The sequence below is a fragment of the Macrotis lagotis genome, chromosome 2, assembly GCF_037893015.1.
Source record: "Macrotis lagotis isolate mMagLag1 chromosome 2, bilby.v1.9.chrom.fasta, whole genome shotgun sequence".
NCBI classification, from domain to species: Eukaryota; Metazoa; Chordata; class Mammalia; order Peramelemorphia; family Peramelidae; genus Macrotis; species Macrotis lagotis.
Window position 1 is genome coordinate 249,267,090 of NC_133659.1, and position 22,412 is coordinate 249,289,501.

At 43.6% G+C, this 22,412-nt stretch overlaps 2 protein-coding genes across 6 annotated transcripts in view; one reads left to right on the forward strand and one right to left on the reverse strand.

Moving 5' to 3' along the window:
• Positions 1-9,248: 9,248 nt before the first annotated feature.
• Positions 9,249-19,796, reverse strand: LOC141514685 (uncharacterized). Of its 4 annotated transcripts, none has more exons than XR_012476081.1 (3): positions 19,698-19,796; positions 17,184-17,337; positions 9,249-11,629 (listed from the first exon to the last, which is right to left on the reverse strand). XR_012476081.1 is itself a non-coding variant. In XM_074225686.1 (2 exons), the coding sequence occupies exon 2, from the start codon at positions 17,152-17,154 to the stop codon at positions 15,841-15,843; it is 1,314 nt and encodes a 437-aa protein (XP_074081787.1). In that variant the 5' UTR covers positions 17,155-17,337; positions 19,703-19,796; the 3' UTR covers positions 15,165-15,840. The 4 variants fall into 4 exon arrangements, 2 of the variants coding, with proteins under 2 accessions (XP_074081787.1, XP_074081786.1); XR_012476082.1 differs by having other exon boundaries at positions 9,249-11,668; XM_074225686.1 differs by lacking the exon at positions 9,249-11,629 and having other exon boundaries at positions 15,165-17,337; positions 19,703-19,796.
• Positions 19,797-19,876: 80 nt separating this feature from the next.
• The window catches only part of RPAP3 (RNA polymerase II associated protein 3), a 67,233-nt gene continuing 64,697 nt past the window's right edge, over positions 19,877-22,412 (forward strand). For both annotated transcript variants that reach the window (XR_012476083.1, XM_074225687.1), the window contains exon 1: positions 19,877-20,031. The gene's annotated coding sequence lies outside the window, so the exon portion shown is untranslated. The remainder of the gene's footprint in view (positions 20,032-22,412) is intronic.

Consider the following 22,412-nt stretch of genomic DNA (forward strand, 5'->3'; position numbering starts at 1 on the left):
AATCTGAAGGAGGGGGTGGGAGGGAAAGAAGATTATTGTTGTTTGTCTAAGAACTGGAAATCTGACATGGTTTCATACTCTGTAATCTCATCAAGTTGATTGAGGGATTCTATGTTGATCAGGGACATCTATAATAGATGGCATCTGGAAGAATTCTGATGCTTGTAGTTCCTTAGCTGATTAACCTACCAGGAGGACATAGAAAGTGAAGTGATACAACTAAGTGAATAAGCTTGGATCTTCCCCATGTCTGAAAAAAAAATTCTTCTCCAGGTCTTAAATTATGGGGGCTGGATGGTATCTAGTATATCAAACAAATTTGTTGGTGTTTTAAAAAAAATTAAATTTAAATTCAGTCTAGAAAGCAATTCCTAAAAACTCTTCTCACTAAAGAAGCAGTTATCCTAAGAAACAGAAAGTAGACCACCTCTATGGTATAGCAAAAACAAGTACTACTGGGCCCAGGGGTACTGAAACATTCACCTTTTGCTCTTCCACTAAAATTCCCCTGTTAACTCTAGACTAGACTTTTTTTTAAGGTTTTTTCAAGGCAAACGGGGTTAAGTGGCTTGCCCAAGGCCACACAGCTAGGTAATTATTAAGTGTCCGAGGCCAGATTTGAACCCAGGTACTCCTGACTCCGGGGCCGGTGCTCTATCCACTGTGCCACCTAACCACTCCAACAAATATAGCTTTAATGATTATCTTCAGGCCCCCAAGTTGAGTGGTAATGAGCCAGAGAGAAATTCTTTAGGGGCCAGATCCCCTCATTGAGTGAACCTGTTTCTTTTTAAATGATGGAGTCTAGTCAGGGGTGGCTAGGTGACGCAGTGGATAGAGCACCGGCCCCGGAGTCAGGAGTACCTGGGTTCAAATGCGGCCTCGGACACTTAATAATTACCTAGCTGTGTGGCCTTGGGCAAGCCACTTAACCCCATTGCCTTGTAAAAATTTTAAAAAAAAGTTATATTTGTCTCATGTCCAGAATATCCCCCCCCCAAATAGAATGATACTTAATGTGCAATTTATTTTATTGTTTTTTTAGTATCTTTTTTGTTTTAATTGAGGGAAAGGGAGCAGGTTTATAAAACAAGGACTTATTTCTAGGCTATTTGTTTTTATCTCTAAACTATCCTTTTTTTCTTACATTTTTTAAAATTTATTTTTATTAAAGATATTATTTGTTTTACAATTTTCCCCCCAATCTTACTTCCCTTCCCCCACCCCCCACTGAAAGCAATTTGTCAGTCTTTACTTTGTTTCCATCTTGTACATTGATCCAAATTGAGTGTGATGAGAGAGAAATCATATCCTTAAGGAAGAGACAAAAAGTCTAAGAGGTAACAAGATCAGACAATAAGATATCTGTTTTTTTCCTAAATTAAAGGGAATAGTCCTTGAACATTGTTCAAATTCCAAGGCTCTTTATCTGGATACAGATGGCACTCTCCTTTGCAGACAGCCCAAAATTGTTCCCAATTGTTGCACTGATGGAATGAGCGAGTCCTTCAAGCTTGAACATCACTCCCATGTTGCTGTTAGGGTGTACAGTGTTTTTCTGGTTCTGCTCATCTCACTCAGCATCAGCTCATGCAAATCCCTCCAGGCTTCCCTGAAATCCCATCCCTCCTGGTTTCTAATAGAACAATAGTGTTCCATGACATACATATACCACAGTTTGCTAAGCCATTCCCCAACTGAAGGACATTTACTTGATTTCCAATTCTTTGCCACCACAAACAGGGCTGCTATAAATATTTTTGTACAAGTGATGTTTTTACCCTTTTTTATGATCTCTTCAAGGGGCGGCTAGGTGGCGCAGTGGATAGAGCACTGGCCTTGGAGTCAGGAGTACCTGAGTTCAAATCCAACCTCAGACACTTAATAATTACCTAACTGTGTGTCCTTGGGCAAGCTGCTTAACCCCATTGCCTTGCAAAAAATAAAAAAATAAAAAAAAATATGATCTCTTCAAGGTATAGACCCAGTAGTGGTATTGCTAGGTCAAAAGGTATGCTCATTTTTGTTGCCCTTTGGGCATAGTTCCAAATTTCTCTCCAGAAAGGTTGGATGAGTTCACAGCTCCACCAACAATGTAATAGTGTCCCAGATTTCCCACAGCCCTTCGAACAATGATCATTTATCCTTTCTGGTCATATTGGCTAGTCTGAGAGGTGTAAGGTGGTACCACAGAGAAGCTTTAATTTGCATTTCTCTAATAATTAATGATTTAGAGAATTTTTTCATATGGCTATAGATTGCTTTGATCTCATCTGTAAATTGCTTTTGCATATCCTTTGACCATTTGTCAATTGGAGAATGCCTTTTTGTTTTAAAAATATGACTCAGTTCTCTGTTTAATGTGTAATTTATAACAGATATAGAGGACATCTATACATTTCCTTTTACAGAAAACACTCACAAAACCCCCAAACCTTTAATGAACTTATAAAGACTTAAATTAGCAATAAAAATAATACAACTTTTGTTACATTCTACTGGGAAGCCAAGGCTTAAATTTCAATTCATGAAGCAATTAGTGAAACTGCTGAATAGGTATTTTGACTTGCACTATACACCTTTAACTTGCACTATATAAAGAATATCTGTGTCATTTGCTAAGTCAAACTCATCCTCCTGTTGTTGGTCATCCTCCCTAATGCAGAAATTTGCTGCAAGTCAACTCCAACTGAAAGATGCAGATACTCTCAGCTTCTTGAACTGATGAGATTGACTCCAAGACTGGACATGTCCATCTTGGAATTTGTCTGGTCACCTATGCTTAGTTAGGAAAAGAAATACAAAGCCTAAAAGGCAGCTGAGGGCCCAAGACTCAGCTCACTTAGCTGAACCCTTGTTATAATTGTCATATGCAAATGGTTTACCACAGTAGGGAAAGACTTGGGAAGGAGGATCATTTTGGTATGTTTCAAGAAACAAGAAGGGAGTGATCTGGACATTGACTTTCTTTTTTGAACAATATGCCATGCTTTCCTCCAGCAAATGTTATTAATTTGGGGTGGGATGGGTATGGACCAAAGACCATTAAGGGTTTGCTGCATCACACCAAAGCACCAATTCCTTCAGTGTTGAGTCACTTGTTAACCTCCAAAGTGTCTAGCGCACAATCTCAATACTCTATTGATTGTACCCTGTCTAGTGGAGACCCAGATTGGCTTGTTTTTTGTTCCCCTTCATGCTGGATCCAATAATGTATCATTATGGTTTATCTCGCATCCACAATATGCTCTCTTTCTAGAGACTTTAGAAAGAAGAACAAGAATAATTGCAACAAGCTGGGAATAGGGGAATAATCACATATTGATTTCTTCTCATAGAGTGGTTAGAATCTCATACATCCTCTTTCATGACCCTGGAAGCCAGAAGAAAAAGAGAGACTGGAGAACTCAAAGGGACTGAAAAGATCTCTCCTATTTTCTTCCAGGATTATACTAAATTTTGCTGGTTAAGTTATTTTTGGCTGCCACCCCAACGTTTTTGCTCTTCAAAATATAGTGTTCCAAAATCTATATAGTCTTTTAGGTTTTTCTTGTTGTTCATAGTATTTTCTCCTTAATCTGGGAGCTTTGATACAAATATTATGATATTCTTTGGAGGTTTTCATCCTAGGATCAATCACCTTCAGGTAGTGACCAGTGAATTTTTTTCTATCTCTGCTTTACCCTCTTGTTCTAGAATTTCAGGGCAACTTTTTCTTTTTTCTTTCTTTTCTTTCTTTCTTTCTTTCTTTCTTTCTTTCTTTCTTTCTTTCTTTCTTTCTTTTTTTCTTTCTTTCTTCCCTCCCTCCCTTCTTTCTTTTTCTTTCTTTCTTCCTTTCTTCCTTCCTTCCTTCCTTCCTTCCTTCCTTCCTTCCTTCCTTTCTTTCTTTCTTTCCTTTCTTTCCTTCCTTCCTTCCTTTCTTTCCTTTCTTTCTTTCTTCCCTCCTTTCTTTCTTTCTTTCTTTCTTTCTTTCCTTTCTTTCCTTCCTTCCTTCCTTTCTTTCCTTTCTTTCTTTCTTCCCTCCTTTCTTTCTTTCTTTCTTTCTTTCTTTCTTTCTTTCTTTCTTTCTTTCTTTCTTTCTTTCTTCCCTCCCTCCCTTCCTCCTTCCTTCCTTTCTTTCCTCCTTCCTTCCTTTTCTTTCTTTCTTTCTTTCTTTCTTTCTTTCTTTCTTTCTTTCTCTTTTTTCAAGGCAATGGGGCAATGACTTGCCCAAGGTCACATAATTCAGTAATTAAGTGTCTAAGGTTGGATTTGAACTCAGATCCTCCTGACTCCAGGGCTGGTGCTCTATCCTCCCTAACACTAGCTGCCTCCAGAGCAATTTTCTTTAATGATTTCTTATAATCATTATATATTGTGCCAAGAGTCTTTTTTTGATCATATCTTTGAGACTGTCCAATAATTCTTATATTGTCTGTTCTAAACTGTTTCATATTCTCTATTTTTTCATTCTTTTGATTTTGTTTTATTATTTCTTGTGTCTTGTAATGTCATTAACTTTCCTTTGCCCAATTCTAGTTTTCAAGCAGTTGTTTTCTTCCTTAAGATTCTGGATCTCAGGGGCAGCTAGGTGGTTCAGAGGCTAGAGCACCAGCCCTGGAGTCAGGAGAACCTGAGTTCAAATCTAGCCTCAGACACTTAATAATTACCTAGCTATGTGATCTTGGGCAAGTCACTTAACCCCATTGCCTTATAAAACAAACAAACAAGAAGATTCTGGATCTCTTTTTTCTAGTTAGTTGATTTTCTTTTCATAATTTTTTCTTAGTTCTCTTGGATTGCTCTTTTTTTTTCATAATTTTTCCTTCTCTCTTATTTGATTTTTAAAGTGCTTTTTAGGTTCTTCCAAGAACTCTTTTTCAGCATGTGACATTGCTCTTTGGGATAGGAGTGTTTTTTTTTAACCTTATTATCTTCCTCTGAATATGAAACCAGATCATCTCTTACTCCATAGTAGCTGTGTATGGTTGTATTCTTTCTCCTTTGCTTACTCACTTGAATTTTAATTTTATTTTATCTCTAGCTTATTATAATCAGTTCTAGTCCTGGGGTATGGGAAATAGTGCCCCAAGCCTCAAGTCCTTCTTACTATTATTTTCTGCAGGGGAGCAACCTCAGCACTCCTCTCCACCCTCAAGCCACAGCTAGAGCACACAGCCACACCATGCTCAAATGCTTCCTACAGAGACCCACCCTCCCCCAAACAGCTACAACCTTCAAATACCCCTTCTGACCTGGAATGGAAACACAGGCCTAAACTTTCTTGTAAGAGCAGTGTTCCCACCTCTGCCACTGCACTCATCTAGAGCCCTAGTTCCTTCTCACTATCAGCAGCAGCCTGGGAAAATGCACAGCTGGGCCTGGCATTCCTGGGCAACAGAAGGCCCTTTAATCCACCCCAGCCCCCCAACTCTGTCCATGAGCTAAAAGTTCCTGTAGACAAGGCTAAGGCTAAGGCTAAGGTTGCCTCCCAAGCTGAGATGGTCTGGAAGTGTCTGTATTTCATTTGGGCCAGATCTTCATTTCTGGGTCATTCCTGAGGTTTTTTCCCACGTCCCAGGAGGACCGCTGCTCCACCCCCAATTCTTGTTTATCTTTGCTTCTCTACATCATCCTGAGCTGATGTTCTTTCTAGTTTGTGGAGGAAATCTGGTGAGCTTGGAATTTCTATTTTCCCAGAATCCTTCTCTTCTATATTGAATCTCTTTATTGAACTTTACCATCATCAGACTGTAAGCTCCTCGAGGACAGGGACTGTATTTTGCTTCTGCAATTATTGATACCTAATAGGCTCTTGATAAATGTTTATTGGGGGCAGCTAGGTGTCGAAGTGGATAGAGCACTGGCCCTGGAGTCAGGAGTATCTGAGTTCAAATCCATCCTCAGACACTTAATAATTACCTAGCTGTGTGGCCTTGGGCAGGCCACTTAACCCCAATGACTTAAAAAACTAAAAAAAAAAAAACCCCAAACTAAAAAATAAATAAATGTTTATTGATAGACTATTGTTGATCACAGTTGAGTTCAACAATGTTAGGTATCACTGTTCCCAGTCATGAAGGCAATTAAGAGCTAAGAACAGAGTTACCAAACTGGCCACAAACTATCAAAGATTCGGGAACAGGGAATATGGCTAATTCTCTGTTTCCTTGGGGGCAAAGACCCTTGATTTACCTGTTTCCTAATAGGTAAATGGAAAGAAGGGAGTTCACCAGTTCTTGATACCTCTCTCCCCACTTATAGTAGGAGAATATGATTTTTTAGAGTGCCATTTTAGATAAACATATTATTTTAATCATTTTTGTCAGCACTTGGCCATTTTAAAATCTGTGTTAACTCTGTTTACTTGAATGCTAATGGTGAACCTGGGAACCAAGAAGACAAAAACTTGGTAAGGAAACAGATCTAGAGTATTAAATTTTTTTCCCAATAAAACAGAAGCTAATTCTTCCCGATGGAGATTTATAGTTGAGGGTTCATGGAGCAAAGCATTAAGAGATGTCAGAGAAAGGGAGAAATCTTCAGGGCTGAATATCCTCTGAACATGTAAGCCCAGTAGCCATAGGGGTGAGGTTAAGAAGCAGATCTTGAAAGCAGTAGGGAGTCATTGGAATTTATTGATTAGGGGAGTGGCAGAGCCAGGCCTAACCTTTAGGAAGATCACTGTGATAGCTGAGTGGAGACAGGGGCATGTGGTGAGGGTCAGCAGGTGAAGCAGAGCTGAACCTCATCTCTGATCAGAGGTGAAGTTTCACCTGCTTCATCTGCCACCCCCTCACTGCATGAAGTGGAGAATAAATTAAAAGTAAGAAGAGACTTGAGGCAGAAGTCAAGTACAAGGCTATTGAAATAATCCAGAATTGAGGTGATAAGAGTTTGCACCAGGGTAATGGGAGTATCAGATGAGGGAAGGAGCCATTTATAAGAGATGTTATTAAGATAGAATCAACAGCATTGTCAATAGATTGGAAATAGTGTGTGAATGAGTAGAAGATGAGAATTGTGCACCTGGGTGACCAGAAGGATGGTGGTATTCAGAGAAATTCAGAAGAGAGCAACATTTTGGGGGAAAGATATATTCACATCGGACCATGCTGAGTTTAACATATCTATGGGACATGGAGTTCAACATGTTTCAATAGCTGTAGAAAGAATAATTGAATCCATGGAAACTGATGAGATCACCAAAGGAAGTTGTATAAAGGGAAAACAAAAGAAGGTTCAAGACAGGGGATACCCAATTAGCAGACATAGTATATCAGTTAAGAAGCATTTATTAGGTGTCCACCCTGTTCTGGGAATCCAAAAAAAAAAAAAAAAGACAAAAAACAGTCCTTAGCCTTGAGGAACTTACAACCTACAGGATATAATCAACAGAGGGAAGATGTTAGAAGGAAAAGTGATTGGAAAGACTTCCTGGCATTTTAGTTGGAACTTCAAGGAAACTAGAGAAGGCAGGAAGCAGAGATGAGAAGAGAGTGCATTCTGGACATAGGGGGACAACCATTATAAACAACCAGGAGATATAAACAGAGGGTGATACAGTAGGTATTGCAGAAAGCCTCTAGTCAAGTCTTCAGGTTGCAAGAGGTGTTACTGAGCTAGTGGGGGGTGGTGGAGAAGAGTTGTCTTCTGGGCTCCAGTCTTCCAGTTGAGCTGGTCTTTTCTGTCCTCTGCTGGTAATTCCTCAGAATAGCATTCAGCTCTTTTAGCTGAGTGTCTGTTTCAACTTGCTATTTCAAACCGTCTGAACCCAATTGGTTTCCATTGACTGGGGAAATCCAGGGCATTTGATGTACAGAAGCCCTCTACTAAGGCTAGTGTGCACTCTGACTGAAATGTCTACCTTAATTATGGTCATTTCTCTTGTATCTGCACTTCCTCTGGACAGTAAAAGGAGCTACTTTCATTCTGCTCTCTGGCCTCCCCCACCCTCAGCTCCAGGCTCCTAGTTGCTTGTCAGAATCCATGCAGCTCACCTTGGGAGATGATGAACAGGTGAGAAGTGGATCTGGTGAAACAGGTGGTGACCTTTGCCCTAATATCCCTTAGCAACCAAATTGCTATCCTTTCTATATTCTCAACCCCTTTCTAAATCTTACCTTCTCTAGTCTAAAACATCTCTCTCTTTCAATAGGTTCTCCAAGACTCTGGCTAGTCTGTTTACTTCTTTCTAGAGTCACTCCAGCTCAACCTAATCCTTCCCGAAAAATGATTCCTGAAACATGGTCTTCCACACATGATCTGCCCTAAGCAGAGTATAACCCAATTACTACACCCTTTATTCTGGGTTTTGAAAAATGGTATAGGGAACTTCCAGGAAAACTCCTTCTACCAATGCAATGCAATGTAGACTGACAACTGTTCTGCTAGAAAGCTGTAGTGGATATTGAGAGTTAAGGGACTTGTCAGGGGTGACACAGCCAGCATGTGTCAGAGGAAGGAGCTGAACCTTAGTCTTCCCATTTCTGTCAGATTTCTGTCGTTTGCCCTATAGCTTCTATCTAAATACAAAATGACCTGTAATGACATATTAATTTCTCACAGGAATTGTTTATTCATAGATCTCTCATCTCATTTTATAAAGTTGATATTTTGACTACAAATTTAGAATTTTATATGTATCCCTAATAATTTTGATGATATTGATTTGACCTAGTTTTCTGAGATCTGATTCTTTCATGCAAAGGGGTACAAAGGGGTGCTGGAGCCAACTTCTGTAGACATACAAGAGCCAATTTCTAATTTTTTTGGTATTAGGTGGGAAAAGGTTCAAGCCTTTCCCCTTAAAGTTGGGGTATAGATTTTGGGGTCCCATTCCCCTGTTGTGATAAGAAACAGTTAGGAATCAGAAGTTAGATTGAACTATTTTACTAAAAGAAATGAGGGACAGGATTTCAAAAAACCTGGAAAGACTTGCATGAATTGATATGAAGTGAAATGAGCAGAACCAGAACATTATACACCTAAACAACATGGAGGAATGATCAACCATGATAGACTTGCCCATTTCAATAGGACAAAGACAATTTTAAGGAACTTGTGATAGAAAATACCATCCATATCCAGAAAAGGAATTGTGGAGTTTAAATGAAGAACAAAACTTATTATTTTCAATTTTTAAATGTTGTCTTATGTATTATATAATTTTCTTAGTTGTCCCGACCCGCGGGACAGCAAAGTGGGGTGTCAAGGAGGACCCAGCCTGAAAAGGAATGGGTGAGAATAAGGAGAGTGAGACCCAAGGGTGGTGGATAAGGTCTGAGTTTATTGAGAAAAAGTTCATGCTTATATACTGTAGAGAAGGAACAAAGAAGTCAGCTTGGGGGTGGAGTTGGCATGCCTTGGCCTGTGAGAAGGGATATTCTGCGGTCAGGTTGTTCTTGGTAATGGAGGGTGAGGCCCCTTTCCTGGAATTGGTTTGAGGTTTCGCAATGCTCGTTTATCATGTCTTAGTTCCTGCCATGGGGCCTCTTGGCCCCTGACATGTCCCCCTTTTTTGTTTTAAATTTATGGGCAGGATCCCTGTCTTAGGCTGTGCAACTTGTTTTTCATGCTTGGTATCTGTGACCAGGAGGGGACCTTAGAGAGGTCCTTGTTATCTCCTGTAGGATCTGATGTTCCCAAGTCATGGGGTCGCACTAAATCCCGTCATTGGGTATCACTGCAGCCCTTAGGGGGTTTAGTCCTGGGTGGTGCCTTTCCTTGGGCAGATGCGTGCATACCAAGGTGGGCGAGGTGTAAGAGCAGCGAACCTCAAGGGTTCCATTTGGAGGTCCTCACAGGACCCTTGGCTTTTCAATTGGTGGTATAAGACCGAAACTGGTTTTCCAAGGGCTGAATCAATTTGGGATTTGATAAAGTTGGTCAGTCTTCTGAAGGCCCATGGTCCAGAAGAAATTAGAATTAGGAAGCCAATTAACGGGCCTAGAAGGCTTGGGAGCAGAGTAGAGAGCCAGGGGGATGTGGAAAACCAATTTTTATACCATGCCTCCTTCTGCTCTCTCTCCCTCTTGCACCTTTCCAGGCTGTCTTTAACCTTCTGCAGACTGTCTTCTACCAGGCCAAGTTTGTCTTTGTAGAAGCAACATTCTTCTTTGAGTGCCGCACAGAGTCCCCCCCCGTCGTAAAAACAATAAGTCAAGGCCGCGTCTATTCTGTAACACCACTTCAGCTAAGGAGGCGACAGTCTTTCAGGTGTTCTAAACCTGCTTGAAGTTCTGAGAGATCCTTATCAATGGCGGCGCTAAGCTGGGTGTACTGTGCATTGGAGGAGACTAAGGAGGCAATACCTGCACCAGAGCCAACAAACCCAAGTCCAATCAGGACTGCAAGTGTGACTGCTGTCAGGGGTTCTCTTTTTTCTCTGATAAGGGTACCTCTTCCATGTTCCCAAAATTGGAGGAATTCCTCCGGGTAGTGGACAGTTAGGTAAGGAAAAAGAGAGACAAGGACACAATAGTCCTTTTTCTCAAGGAATTGTTTGGTGTACACAAAGGTGGTTAGTCCTGACGAGCAGGCAAGATAGGTATTAGGAGGGGCTACAGCATATCTATAGGAAGTATTAATAAGGGTACTTTGGTTACATACTGTGTCTAGCTGAAGAGGGGGGAGCATATGTGAGCCAAGGAGACAATTTTCCTGACCGGAGATTTTTGCAAGAGTGAGGCCTTGGGATTCCCCAGTGCCCCATCTGAGATCGTGTGTGATGTTCCCAAATTGAGCAATACCTTCATAGAAGGGCGGGGAAGGGGAATAGCAGATCCAGCATTCCTCCAATGAAGAATTCTATATCTGGGTCAAAGCTTGTACAGAGGCATTAATGAGAGTAAGTATGGTATGGGCAGTAGAGGGATCGCTAGCAGGGAGGGTGGGTCTATAGGGGATGGTGTCGAGGGAGACGGGGGTGCTGGAGTAGGTTGGTCCAAGGGTCTGGTATTATAGATGTTAGCATTAGGCCCAATGGCCACCGGTTGGGGGGGTGTGGGGATGGTTTGAGTGAGCTTTATGGTAAATATTAGACCCTCATCATATCCTTCCTTGTACAATCTGAGTCCCCAGGTGTATTCTTTCCCCCATCCAGACACCCTTTTACCTTCTGTCGTGAACTGGATTTTTAGGGGGTTACACCATTGATTCTTTTTGCAAGAGGGGAGGGACAGGGGGTCACATCTATATGAATTACAAATGCGGGTAGTATAGTTGGTAGTTACGGAAATGAAATCTGATTTTGAGTTCGTGATCCAGTACCCAGTTCCTGTCGTCTCACAATCCCATTCTTTACAATAGAAGTCCCCCGTTCTACCGCATTGTGGGGCTGATGAGCGATGGTATCCCGGGCAAACATAAAAGGAGAGGGTCCCAAGCCTCTCCTTTCTATCTTGAGAGCCACAGCCTGCCATGCGATCATTGGACCCCCATACTGCGTCCCATCCACTGTTCCATTCGGATAATCGACAAAGATCTGGGTACAGGGGAAGCCAGGGTGTCGTGGAGTCAACTTTCGAGGTACTCCAGATGCGGAATCCTTGAGCGTCTTCGACTGACCAAGTGTAGTTAAGTAGTTGGTATGAGCAGGACAGCGGAAGGAGCAGGCATAGGATGAGTGCCTTCATGCTAGATCTTTTATCTACAAGAGAGCACAGAGGGAGATTTCTCAGGGGGTTCCCTGGGTGGATTATGTAATTTTACTAGACGCTCGGGTAGCTATCTAGCATTTTGAGCTGATGAATCATAAATACAGGCATGTCCTTTACCCCAGATAAGGACTGGGTCAGGTCCTTGCCATTTGTTGGAGATGGGATCTCTCCACATAGCCTGTGCATAGTTGTGTTCGGTAGTGGGATGCCAAAGGCGATCGGCTGCTGATTTGGTAGTAGCATCAAGGGAGAGGAAATTTAGGACAAAGAGGGCATGGTTAAGAATGGCTTTGGCATTATTGGCCTTGGGGTAGAGCGCCTCCGAACCTCTTTGCAGCTTGGTAATCATATTCTTGAGCGTTTGGTGGGCTCTTTCTACAATGCCCTGTCCTTGAGGGTTGTAGGGAATTCCTGTAATATGTTTGATACCTAGACTCTGACAGAAGTTACGGAAGGAGGCGCTTGCATACCCGGGGCCATTGTCTGTTTTAATAATCTTAGGGTTGGGGAGTGTGGCCAAAGTGGCCAGAACATGGTTAATAACATGGTGGGTAGCTTCACCGCTCTGGGGGGTGGCAAAAATAAACCCACTGAAGGTGTCGACAGAAACATGGATGTACTTAAGCTTTCCAAAAGGCGCATAGTGGGTGACATCCATCTGCCAGACTTCACCAGGAACCAACCCCCAGGGGTTGACGCCGAGGTGTGGCTCTGGGAGTAGGACAAGACACCCTGGACACTGCTTAACAATTTGTCTTGCTTGTTCCCTGGTTATATTATACTTGAGTCTGAGCGTCTATGAGTTTAGGTGGTGTAGCTTATGAGCCTGTGTTGCTGCCTCTAGGGGATTCAGAGAAAGTGCTGCTAGGACTTCCTGGGTCAAACGGTCTACTTGTGCATTTCCTTTCGATAGGGGGCCCGGAAGATTGGAATGGGCGCAAATGTGACCAATGAAAAAGGGTTGACTTCTTGAAAGTATGAGTGACTGTAACTTGGCAAAGAGAGGGGAGGCATTGGTAGATGGTCGTATATAAGGGACAGTTTCTAAAAGGGGTACCGAGTGGGCAACGTAGGCACTATCTGTGTACAGATTTAAAGGATCAGGGACTGCCTCAAAAGCCCAGATGATCGCAGCAAGCTCTACAAGTTGTGCTGAGGTGTATGGGAAGGTGAGGGAGGTGATCTTCCCATTTACGCTCACTGCAGCTTTCCCAGATGCTGAGCCATCTGTGAAGATGAGATGGGCCTCCTTGAGGGGTGCCCTTTTAGTTATTTTGGGGAAGACTACAGGTGTTATTTGCAGGAACTGAATAAGTTTGTCAGGGGGGTAGTGATTGTCTACCCCCGGGAATGAGATACAGCTCACAGCCCAGTCATCATCGTTTAATAGGAGCCAATATTTGTGATGCTGTGTATGGGCAAATGATGCGATCAGGTTCTTTGCCAAAGAGTCTTACTGCAGCTTCTCTTCCTCCTTTAAGGAGGTCAGCAGTAAGGTGTGGGTATGATGGGAGAATTTTGGTGGGGGTGGCTGGCATGTGTATCCAGAAAAGCGGATGATTTTGCCAAAGCAGGCCAGTGGGAGAGAGATTTGTGGGAAAGAGCAAAAGCCAGAGAGGCTTTTCAGGGCTGTAATATCCTATGTGTTGGGTTTTTATGGCTTGCTCGACTAGCATCAGGGCTGAGCGGGCTTCTGGTGTCAAGGAGCGTGGGGAGGTGGGCTCCGGGTCTCCCTTTAGATGTCAAATAATGGCTTTAATTCCCCCGTTGTTAGTTTTAAATAGGGTCGGAGCCAATTGATGTCTCCTAGTAATTTCTGAAAATCATTGAGGGAATTCAAATGATCAATACGAATATGGGCTTTCTGGGTCAAGATTTTGTTAGTGAAAAGTTCAAATCCAAGAAATAACTGGGGGGGTCGGGTCTGAACTTTTTCCGGGGAGATCCGGAGTCCTCTTTTTTCTAGTGCCTCTATAAGTTTCTGAGAGATAGTTACCAATTCCTTTTCCGTAGGTCCCGCAAGGAGGATATCATCCATATAATGGATGATATAGAGTGAGGGATATTGCATCTTAAAGGGGTCAATAGTCTGGGCTACGTACTTTTGGCAGAGTGTAGGGCTATTGGTCATGCCCTGGGGTAAGACTTTCCATTGAAAGCGTGGGAATGGGCCATGGCAATTGGTGTGATGGGTAGGCTAAAGGCAAAGCGTTTGCAGTCAGTGGGATGGAGAGGGATTGAGAAAAAACAATCTTTGAGGTCAATAACTACCTTAGTAAAACCTTCAGGGATGGCTACAGGCGAGGGAAGACCAGGTTGCATTGCCCCCATGGGGATCATTGTTTGATTAACCGCTCTGAGGTCATGTAAAAGTCACCATTTACCTGAGCGTTTTCGGATGACAAAAATGGGAGTGTTCCAGGGGGACACAGAAGGTTCGATGTGTCCTGCATCTAGTTGTTCCTGCACTAATCTAAAGGCTGCATCCAATTTAGCTTAGGAAGGGGCCACTGGTCAATCCAGACGGGATGGTCGTCTTTCCATGATATTTTTTCCGCCTGTAGTGCAGGGGGACCAGTGGCCCTTATAAAAAATGGTTTTCAAACCCTAATCCTGAGCGCCCTGTTTTTCCTGTAATTTGCAAAGGGAGCAGTTGGCCTTGCTTTTCTTTTCCAAGGCCTTGTCCAGGGAGAAACCCTTGAGCAAGCATCTGGCTGGTTACTGTAAAATTAGGGCTGAACATAATGATTCCCATTTGGGAGAGAATGTCTCTTCCCCAGAGATTAACAGGGAGGCCAGGGACTACATAGGGTTGAACAGTACCTACATTTCCTTCCTCATCTTTCCAGGGGAGCCATTGAGAACTTTGTAGGGTATTTTGAGATTGTCCTGTTCCTTGTAGGTGGGTCATAGAGGGCTGAAGGGGCCAGGAGGGCGGCCAACTTTCTTTGGAGAGGACTGTGGAGTCCGCCCCAGAATCTAGTATGCCAGAAAAGATCCAGCCCTGAATGGTCAATTTAAGTGTAGGGCGTTCCCGTGAAATGGTTTGAGCCCAATAAACATCTGAAGACCCTGGGTTGGAAGATCCCCTCCTTTGTGTAACTGCTGGATATTGGGTTTGCAGAGGGAGCGGGAGTGCTTGGGCAAGGCGTTGTCCTTTCTGAATAGTAATGGGATTATTAAGAGCGGATGCGATTATTCTAATTTCTCCCGTATAATCATTGTCTACAAGAGAGGGGTGGATGATAAGGCTGCCCAAGGTGGAGGAGGCACGGCCAATGATAAGAAAAAAGAATCCCTGAGGGGGGGGGGCATAGACGCCAGTGGGGATCGTACTGGGACCATCCTCCGGGTTTAATATTGTACAGGAGGAGGAACACAAGTCCACCCCTGCGCTCCCTGTGGTGGCTCTGCGTAATGGCAGGCGGGCAAGCTGTTCCCCAAGGCTTGTGGGTTGGGGATTGTTTGAGGGGCCCGGGGCTGGCCCCTCTTGCCGTTTCCCAGAAACGGGACAATGGGTTGGCCTTCAGCGTTGGTGGTGGATCGACAGGTGTTGGCCCAGTGCTTTCCTTTCCTACATCTGGGGCAGAGGGTCTGTGGTTGATTAGGTTTTTGGTAAAAACCTCCTGTGTTGGTGTTGGTAGTTGGGCATTGGCGGGCAAAGTGGCCTTCCTGGCCACACCTAAAACAGGTCTTAGATTGGTCAGAGTGCTTAAGGGCTGCCCCAACAGCTAAATGAACTGCCTGCAACATTTTTGATGTAAGGGGGTCTATGTCTCTACAGAGTCTTATCATTTCATCCAAGGTTTTGTCTCTCCATTTTCCCCGTAAAATGGAGCGGCAAGCAGCATTGGCATTCTCGTAGGCTAAGCATCTAACAAGCTGGTCATCAGCCGCTTCCTGCCCTAGGGTCCTCTCTGTGGCTTCCAGGAGCCTGCTTACATATTCTGAGAATTCCTCCTGGTTTCCTTGGACGATTTTATTGAGGGGTGCAAAAGGGGAGCCAGTGTTGGGAAGGGCCTGCCAGGCAGAAATGGCAGCACTAGCTGTCTGAGCAAGCAGTCTGATCGGGAGACGGCACTGCCGGGTTTCACTAGCGTACTTGCCCTGCCCTGTGAGTTTTTCATATGACCACTTTGCAGTAGCATGCTCTGAGGCCTTGAGATTGGCCGTGGCAGTAGTTTGACAGCGGTCAAAAAAGTCAGCCTTCCAGGTGAGGAACTGTCCCCGTGTAAGTACTGCCTGGACGACTGAGCCATTCAGAGGGTAAAAGATATCCCCCATGAGATATGGCTTCCAGCGCAGAGAGAGTGAAGGGGGCATTAGGCCCGTAAGCCTTAATGGCTGCATGTAGGTCTTTCAGAGTCTTGAAATGGATTTTTCTGTATTCCTGTGATTTTTGCCTCCCTCGGCTATCTGCTTCTTCTCCCTCATCCTCCCCTTTCTTGTCTTCCTCTTCCTCTTCCTCTTCCTCCTCACTATGAGAGGACTCGGGGGGCTCAATATCCCCTGTACCTGGATCACTATCATCTTGGCGGGATCTTGTCATGACATGGAACACCATCTGTTTTTTATGATTCGTGGCAGCTCCCGCCTTAGAGTGTCTCTGTTTTGTTTTGCTTTCACTTCTGGTTTTCGAATTAAACTGGTTTTTTAAGAGGGGGATTTTAAGGGACCTTTGTAATGAATCCTGTAGGGCAGACAACTCACTGGAGAGCTGCGCATATTGCGTTTGGAGGTCTAAAACCTCACGGAGTTCTTTTACTTGCACGGATAGTTGCTCCCGCGCCTCAGTGAGTGTGGTCATATTAGGACCCAGGGACAGGAAGGCAGGGGCGGTTAGGTATGGAGGGGGAGCGGAGGCTAGGGGCCAGTCTGGATTATTATATCTAGCAGCTTCTTCTTCAAGTTCTGCCTCATCGCCTGGGTCTAGAGGCTCTGAATCCGGGTCCGGCTCTGAATCCGGGTCCATCTCTGGACCGGCCTGGAGATTCTTATTTCTTGTAAATACTGGGCAGATTATGGGCTCCTCTGCTGGTGTTATCTCAGAAGGGAGAGGAGGATAGAGGGATTTGCTTGGGGGGATTTCAATAACTACTGAGGGAGATCTAGATGGAGTTTTAGGAGGTTTTGCTTCCTCTTCTTTCAAAGACTTTATAGAGGCTGTACGCAAAAGAGGGCGGAGGCAGGACTCCGCAACTGAAAGAAGCTGTTGTTTTGTGGGGTCCCCGGTGGCACTTTCCACTATGTCTCTTATAAGACCCCAGTAAGAAAAGGCTGTAACAGGGACAGCATCGGGTCCTTCTATTTTCAATTTCTGATTAAGATCTCTTCCTACTTTCTGCCATTTGCCTGGGTGGATCTCAGGTCCCGTTACCAGAAACCACGGGCATACTTCATCTATAAAAAGGAAGAATCTAACAAGATCCTTTTTCTTTACTTTAACTCCCCTGTCCTTAAGTGCCAGTTTGAGGTCCCGTATAAAGACCTGTTCTTTAGACAGCTTGGAACCCATGAGAAAGGAATGAGGCAGACGTCACTTACCTGTTCGTGGGGCTCTCCGGAGTGATCAGAGGGGGTCGCGATGATTCTTCTTCACGGGGTCTGCTTGGCGAGAGTCTGTGCCTTGGGCCCCACGTTGGGCGCCACTTGCCCCGACCCACAGGACAGCAAAGTGGGGTGTCGAGGAGGACCCAGCCTGAAAAGGAATGGGTGAGAATAAGGAGAGTGAGACCCAAGGGTGGTGGATAAGGTCTGAGTTTATTGAGAAAAAGTTCATGCTTATATACTGTAGAGAAGGAACAAGGAAGTCAGTTTCGGGGTGGAGTTGGCGTGCCTTGGCCTGTGAGAAGGGATATTCTGCGGTCAGGTTGTTCTTGGTAACGGAGGGTGAGGCCCCTTTCCTGGAATTTGTTTGAGGTTTCGCAGTGCTCGTTTATCATGTCTTAGTTCCTGCCATGGGGCCTCTTGGTCCCTGACACTTAGTGCCAATGTTTTCTTTTTTTCTTTTGGGATCTGATTCTTCTCTCATAACCATGTTCAATATGGTTACAAGTGTAAAGCCTGTATCAAATTGCTTTCTCTTAGGGAGGGGTAGGGGGAGAGAGAGAGAGAGAGAGAAACTGTAAAACTCAAAATCTTGCAAAAATGATTGGTATAAAAACTACCATTATATGTAGTTGGAAAAACAAATTTTATAAGAATAATGAAGGAAAACTATGAAGATCTTTCAAAATCAAAGGGCAAAGTAGAAATTGAAAGAATCTATTAATTGCCTCCAAAAAGAATCTTGAAAATAAAAACTCCCAAGAATATTATAGTCAAAATCCAGAGCTTTTATGTCAAGGAAAAAGTACTGCAGCAACCAGAAAGAAGTTAAGTACAAAGGAGTCACAATCAGGATCACACAAGAGAAGACAGGATTAATCATCAATTGAAAGAAGAAGAGAGCTTGAAATAGAGATATTCCTGAAGGTAAAAAAAATCTAGGTTTACAACAAAGAATAACCTCCCCAGCAAAACTTAATTTAATCCTATAGGGGGCGTTTCTAAAGGAAAAACCATAGCCAAGTAGAAAGTATGACACACAAACACAGCATAAAAAGGCAGACAAAAGGGACTTAAAGTTAAACTATTTAAAATCATAAATGGGAAAATGATATATATGGAACTTCTTAGAACTTTTTTCATCACCAGGGTTTATATAGGAGGACTAATTAAATGGGGGACTTGGGATGATTCTGTCGTTGTTTAGATAATCTTGAAAAAAGGATGAAATGAGATACAGAATAATAACAGAGATGAAAGAATTAAATGAAGATTTTTTTTTAAGAGGACAGGGGAGGGGTGGCTAGGTGGCGCAGTAGATAAAGCACTGGCCCTGGAGTCAGGAGTACCTGGGTTCAAATCTGGTCTCAGACACTTAATAATTACTTAGCCATGTGGCCTTGGGCAAGCCACTTAACCCCATTTGCCCTTGCAAAAAATCTAAAAAAAAAAAAGTTGTCTTTCTTTGGGGCGGCTAGGTGGCGAAGTGGATAAAGCACCGGCCTTGGAGTCAGGAGTACCTGGGTTCAAATCTGGTCTCAGACACTTAATAATTACCTAGCTGTGTGGCCTTGGGCAAGCCACTTAACCCCATTTGCCTTGCAAAAGCCTAAAAAAAAAAACCTAAAAAAAAAGAGGACAGGGGAACCATAAGCATATTTGTAGGAACTTGGGAATAAGTAGACAAAGAAATTGAAAACGAGTGACAGTGGATATGACAGAGGAGCGGTCTGTTGGAAGAGATGGGATGGAAAATAATCTCTTGAGCAGGTAGAAACAGATAGCCTCTTTATGTGGAGAGAGGTGGAGGAGATGATAGCAGAAGGAATACAAGGGATATGAGAAGAGAAAGAAGGGATAAGAGGAAACTAATGGAGAATGGCTCAAAGGCTGGAGTGAAGACTTGGAAGTTTTGAGGAAAGATCAAAAGACTTGGAAAAGTCCCCAAAGGAAAAAGAATAGAGAGGAAATGAATTGTACAGGTAGAAATACATATATGCCAATGAGAAAATTTTGGTTGACTACACATAATTTGTAACAAGGTTGTTGTGTTTTTTGCTTTCTGCAGGTATTTGAAAAAATAAAATTTAATTTTTAAAATCCTCTTGAGGAGAGGTGAGAAAGGGATTGTTTTTGTTTTAATTAAATTGTTTATTCTGAATCAACAAATATCGGATGAAAGGCAAATTTCCAATTACAGAGCAAAATAGCAATTGGGGCAGTACATCAAGTGGCACTTTGCATTGCTGTGAGGATAACTGAAGAGGAAAGGCAGGACTTGAACGGAGCATCCTCGCACCAGCCAGAGGGGATTCCGGGCTGGAATCTCGCAACCAGGGGCACTGGGCGCCTCCCCCACGCCCAGGCCCGCGTGCTCCATCCCCAGAGGAGGCCTGGAGGCCTCTGGCTTTGTCCTTTCCCTCCCTTCGCTGTGGGGAGGACTTCCACTACGCGGCTGCCTAGCGGGAATTCAGTCTTAAAGAACGGTCAGAAAGCTACTTTCATAGTCACCTGACCGGTAAGTTCGGTCCCACGGCCAATTGAAACTCAGAACCGGATCCGAACCGTCTTCCTCGGTACCAGTCCGGAAGCCTGCGGGGGGGGGGAGGCCGGAAGTGGTCTTACGGGAGAGCGGTCCCGGAAGCTCGGCCCCCGAACCAGAGGGGGCGGGGTCTGCAGCTTCTCTCCCAGCGTAACCCGGGCGCGAGAGGAGGCGGAGCGCGTCAGGCATTGTGGGAGCTGCGCTGGTTACTCTGCCAGTCGTAAAGTCGGCCCAGGGGTGGTCGGAGGCCGGTGACGACGCGGGGCACATTGGCAGGAGCCGAGGAGCGGCGGCAGGCCCCGGGTGAGGGCAGCCGAGAGGGGAGCAGGGGAGGGGCGCGTTTGTTGGCGGCAGTGGGTGGGCGGCGGCCGGGTCTCCCGGGTAGTGGAGCCTTCCGTCGGGGGCGGGGCCTTCCTCGAAGCGCATCCCACTCGTGGAGTGACAGAAGGGCTGCCAGTTAGCAGAATGTTCCGGACTGTTAACTTCCTCCCTTCCCCCCAAGTTTCTCGGGGTAACCGGAGCAGATAAGGGAGGGAGGGGCAAGATGAAGGGGTCTGTAGACCCCGAAGTGGGAGGACCCGGGTGCGTTCGAGCCGCTGCCCCGCACCTAGACGGCTAGAGCGCCGGATCTAGTGGCGGGAAGGGCTGAATTCGATTCCTGCCCCAGACTCTTGCAAGCCCAACCAGCTTGGGACATTTTCACTTGTCCTCCTCGCCAGGAATGCTTTTCCTCTTCAGCTCTACCTCCTGCCTTCCACGGCTTCCTTCGAGTTATAACTAAAAATCTCAAATTCTCTAAGAAGTCTTTCCCACTCGATGCTTTTGCCTTCTCTCTGTTGATTATTCCCACTTTACCCCATCTGCTAGTTGTTGGCATGCCGCCTCCCCCGTTAGACTGAGCTCTTTGAGAGCAGGGCTTTTTCCACCCTCTTATTATCCCTAGCACCTATCACCATGCCTTGGCATCTTAGGCGCTTGATAAATACTGTTGACTGTGTGACCCCTGGGTAAAACACTAAACTCAGCCTTATTTTACTACTTCATAATACCACCTCCCTCTTATTGTTCTGGAGATAAAATGAAAGCGCATTGTAAACATTAAAACCATGTATAAATCCAGCCATTGTATAACTCAGAACCTCTGTGAATGATCATTTTTTTATCTATAAAATGAGAGCTTGGATGAGATTTGTAAAGTCCACAAACTTAGTGTACATTCTCAATTTATTGAAAGCTCCGGCTCTTAGTACCCAGTGCCTAACACGGTATAAATGACTTGGCCTTATATCCATCCATTATAGGTTATTAAAGCATAGACTATGTCTTTAGGCATAGGTGACTGAAGATGGCTTGAGGCCAGAATAATATAGCTTCAAACTTCAATACAAACATTTTAAGTTTTTTCTTGTAATAATTTATTAGTAAAAGAAGGTGAATGTGTTAGAATGCACGACCCTCAAAGGAGCCATTACTTACCAAGTGCTTTATCTCTGTGCTGTTGTTTGATCATAGGATCCTAGGATTTATAGCAAGCAAGGATTTTTTAAACTATAATTGTAGTATGAATAAATTATTTAAAATTGAACTGGTTCATATTAGAAATAAATTGTAATGAAATTTATACTGTTAACTGATTTACATTAGAACTGTACCACACTTTTCTCCAGATTTTCCCTTCCCCCATGAATATTTAAATACATGCAGCAGATTAGTTCCTAATTTGCCTGCTTTCTAGGTTCTTTAAAATAGTTACCCGTAACTTAAAAATTTTCTCCGTTACTCTGAAAAATCTAGAAGTTTTTTTGTATTTATCTTTTTTTTTTCAATTTTTTTTTTTAGGTTTTTGCAAGGCAAATGGGGTTAAGTGGCTTGCCCAAGGCCACACAGCTAGGTAATTATTAAGTGTCTGAGGCTGGATTTGAACTCAGGTACTCCTGACTCCCAAGGCTGGTGCTTTATCCACTATGCCACCTAGCCACCCTGAAAAAAAATTTTAATGAGTTCCCCAATATTCTGTTTTTTGTTTAGTTTCACAACTAAACTTCATTAACTTTTTTTTTTTAGGTTTTTGCAAGGCAAATGGGGTTAAGTGGCTTGCCCAAGGCCACACAGCTAGGTAATTATTAAGTGTCTGAGGCTGGATTTGAACTCAGGTACTCCTGACTCCAGGGCCAGTGCTCTATCCACTGCCCCACCTAGCCACCCTTAGACTTCATTAACTTTTAATGAACTTTTAATGTTGGAAATATTTTTCACATTCCATTGTTGTTGCTAATTAATCTGATTATTGTTGGGGGTGTTTTAAATTCCTAACTCTAATTTCATACTTTTCCATCATGTTGCTATTGTCTTTAATTTTGTGGCTTTTGATGAGAATCGAAAAGTACTTGAAAGAAGAAAAATTATTGTTTCATTTCATTCAGGGTAATAATATCCTAGATCTATATTTGGAAGGGGCCTTAGAAGTCAGCCCCATATCTTACAAGTGAAGAAATGGGCCTAGAGAAGGAAAGTGACTTTCCCCATTTCCTAAGTGTTAGAGCCCAGATTTGAAATCAGGTCCTCCCCCTCTAAAGTCAACTCTTTTTCCACTAAATTTTTTGCACAGTAATTGGTTTTTTTTGTTTATCTTCACTTTTCCTTTTACTAAGAAGATGATGTGCTTTTTTTTTTTTGGAATTCAT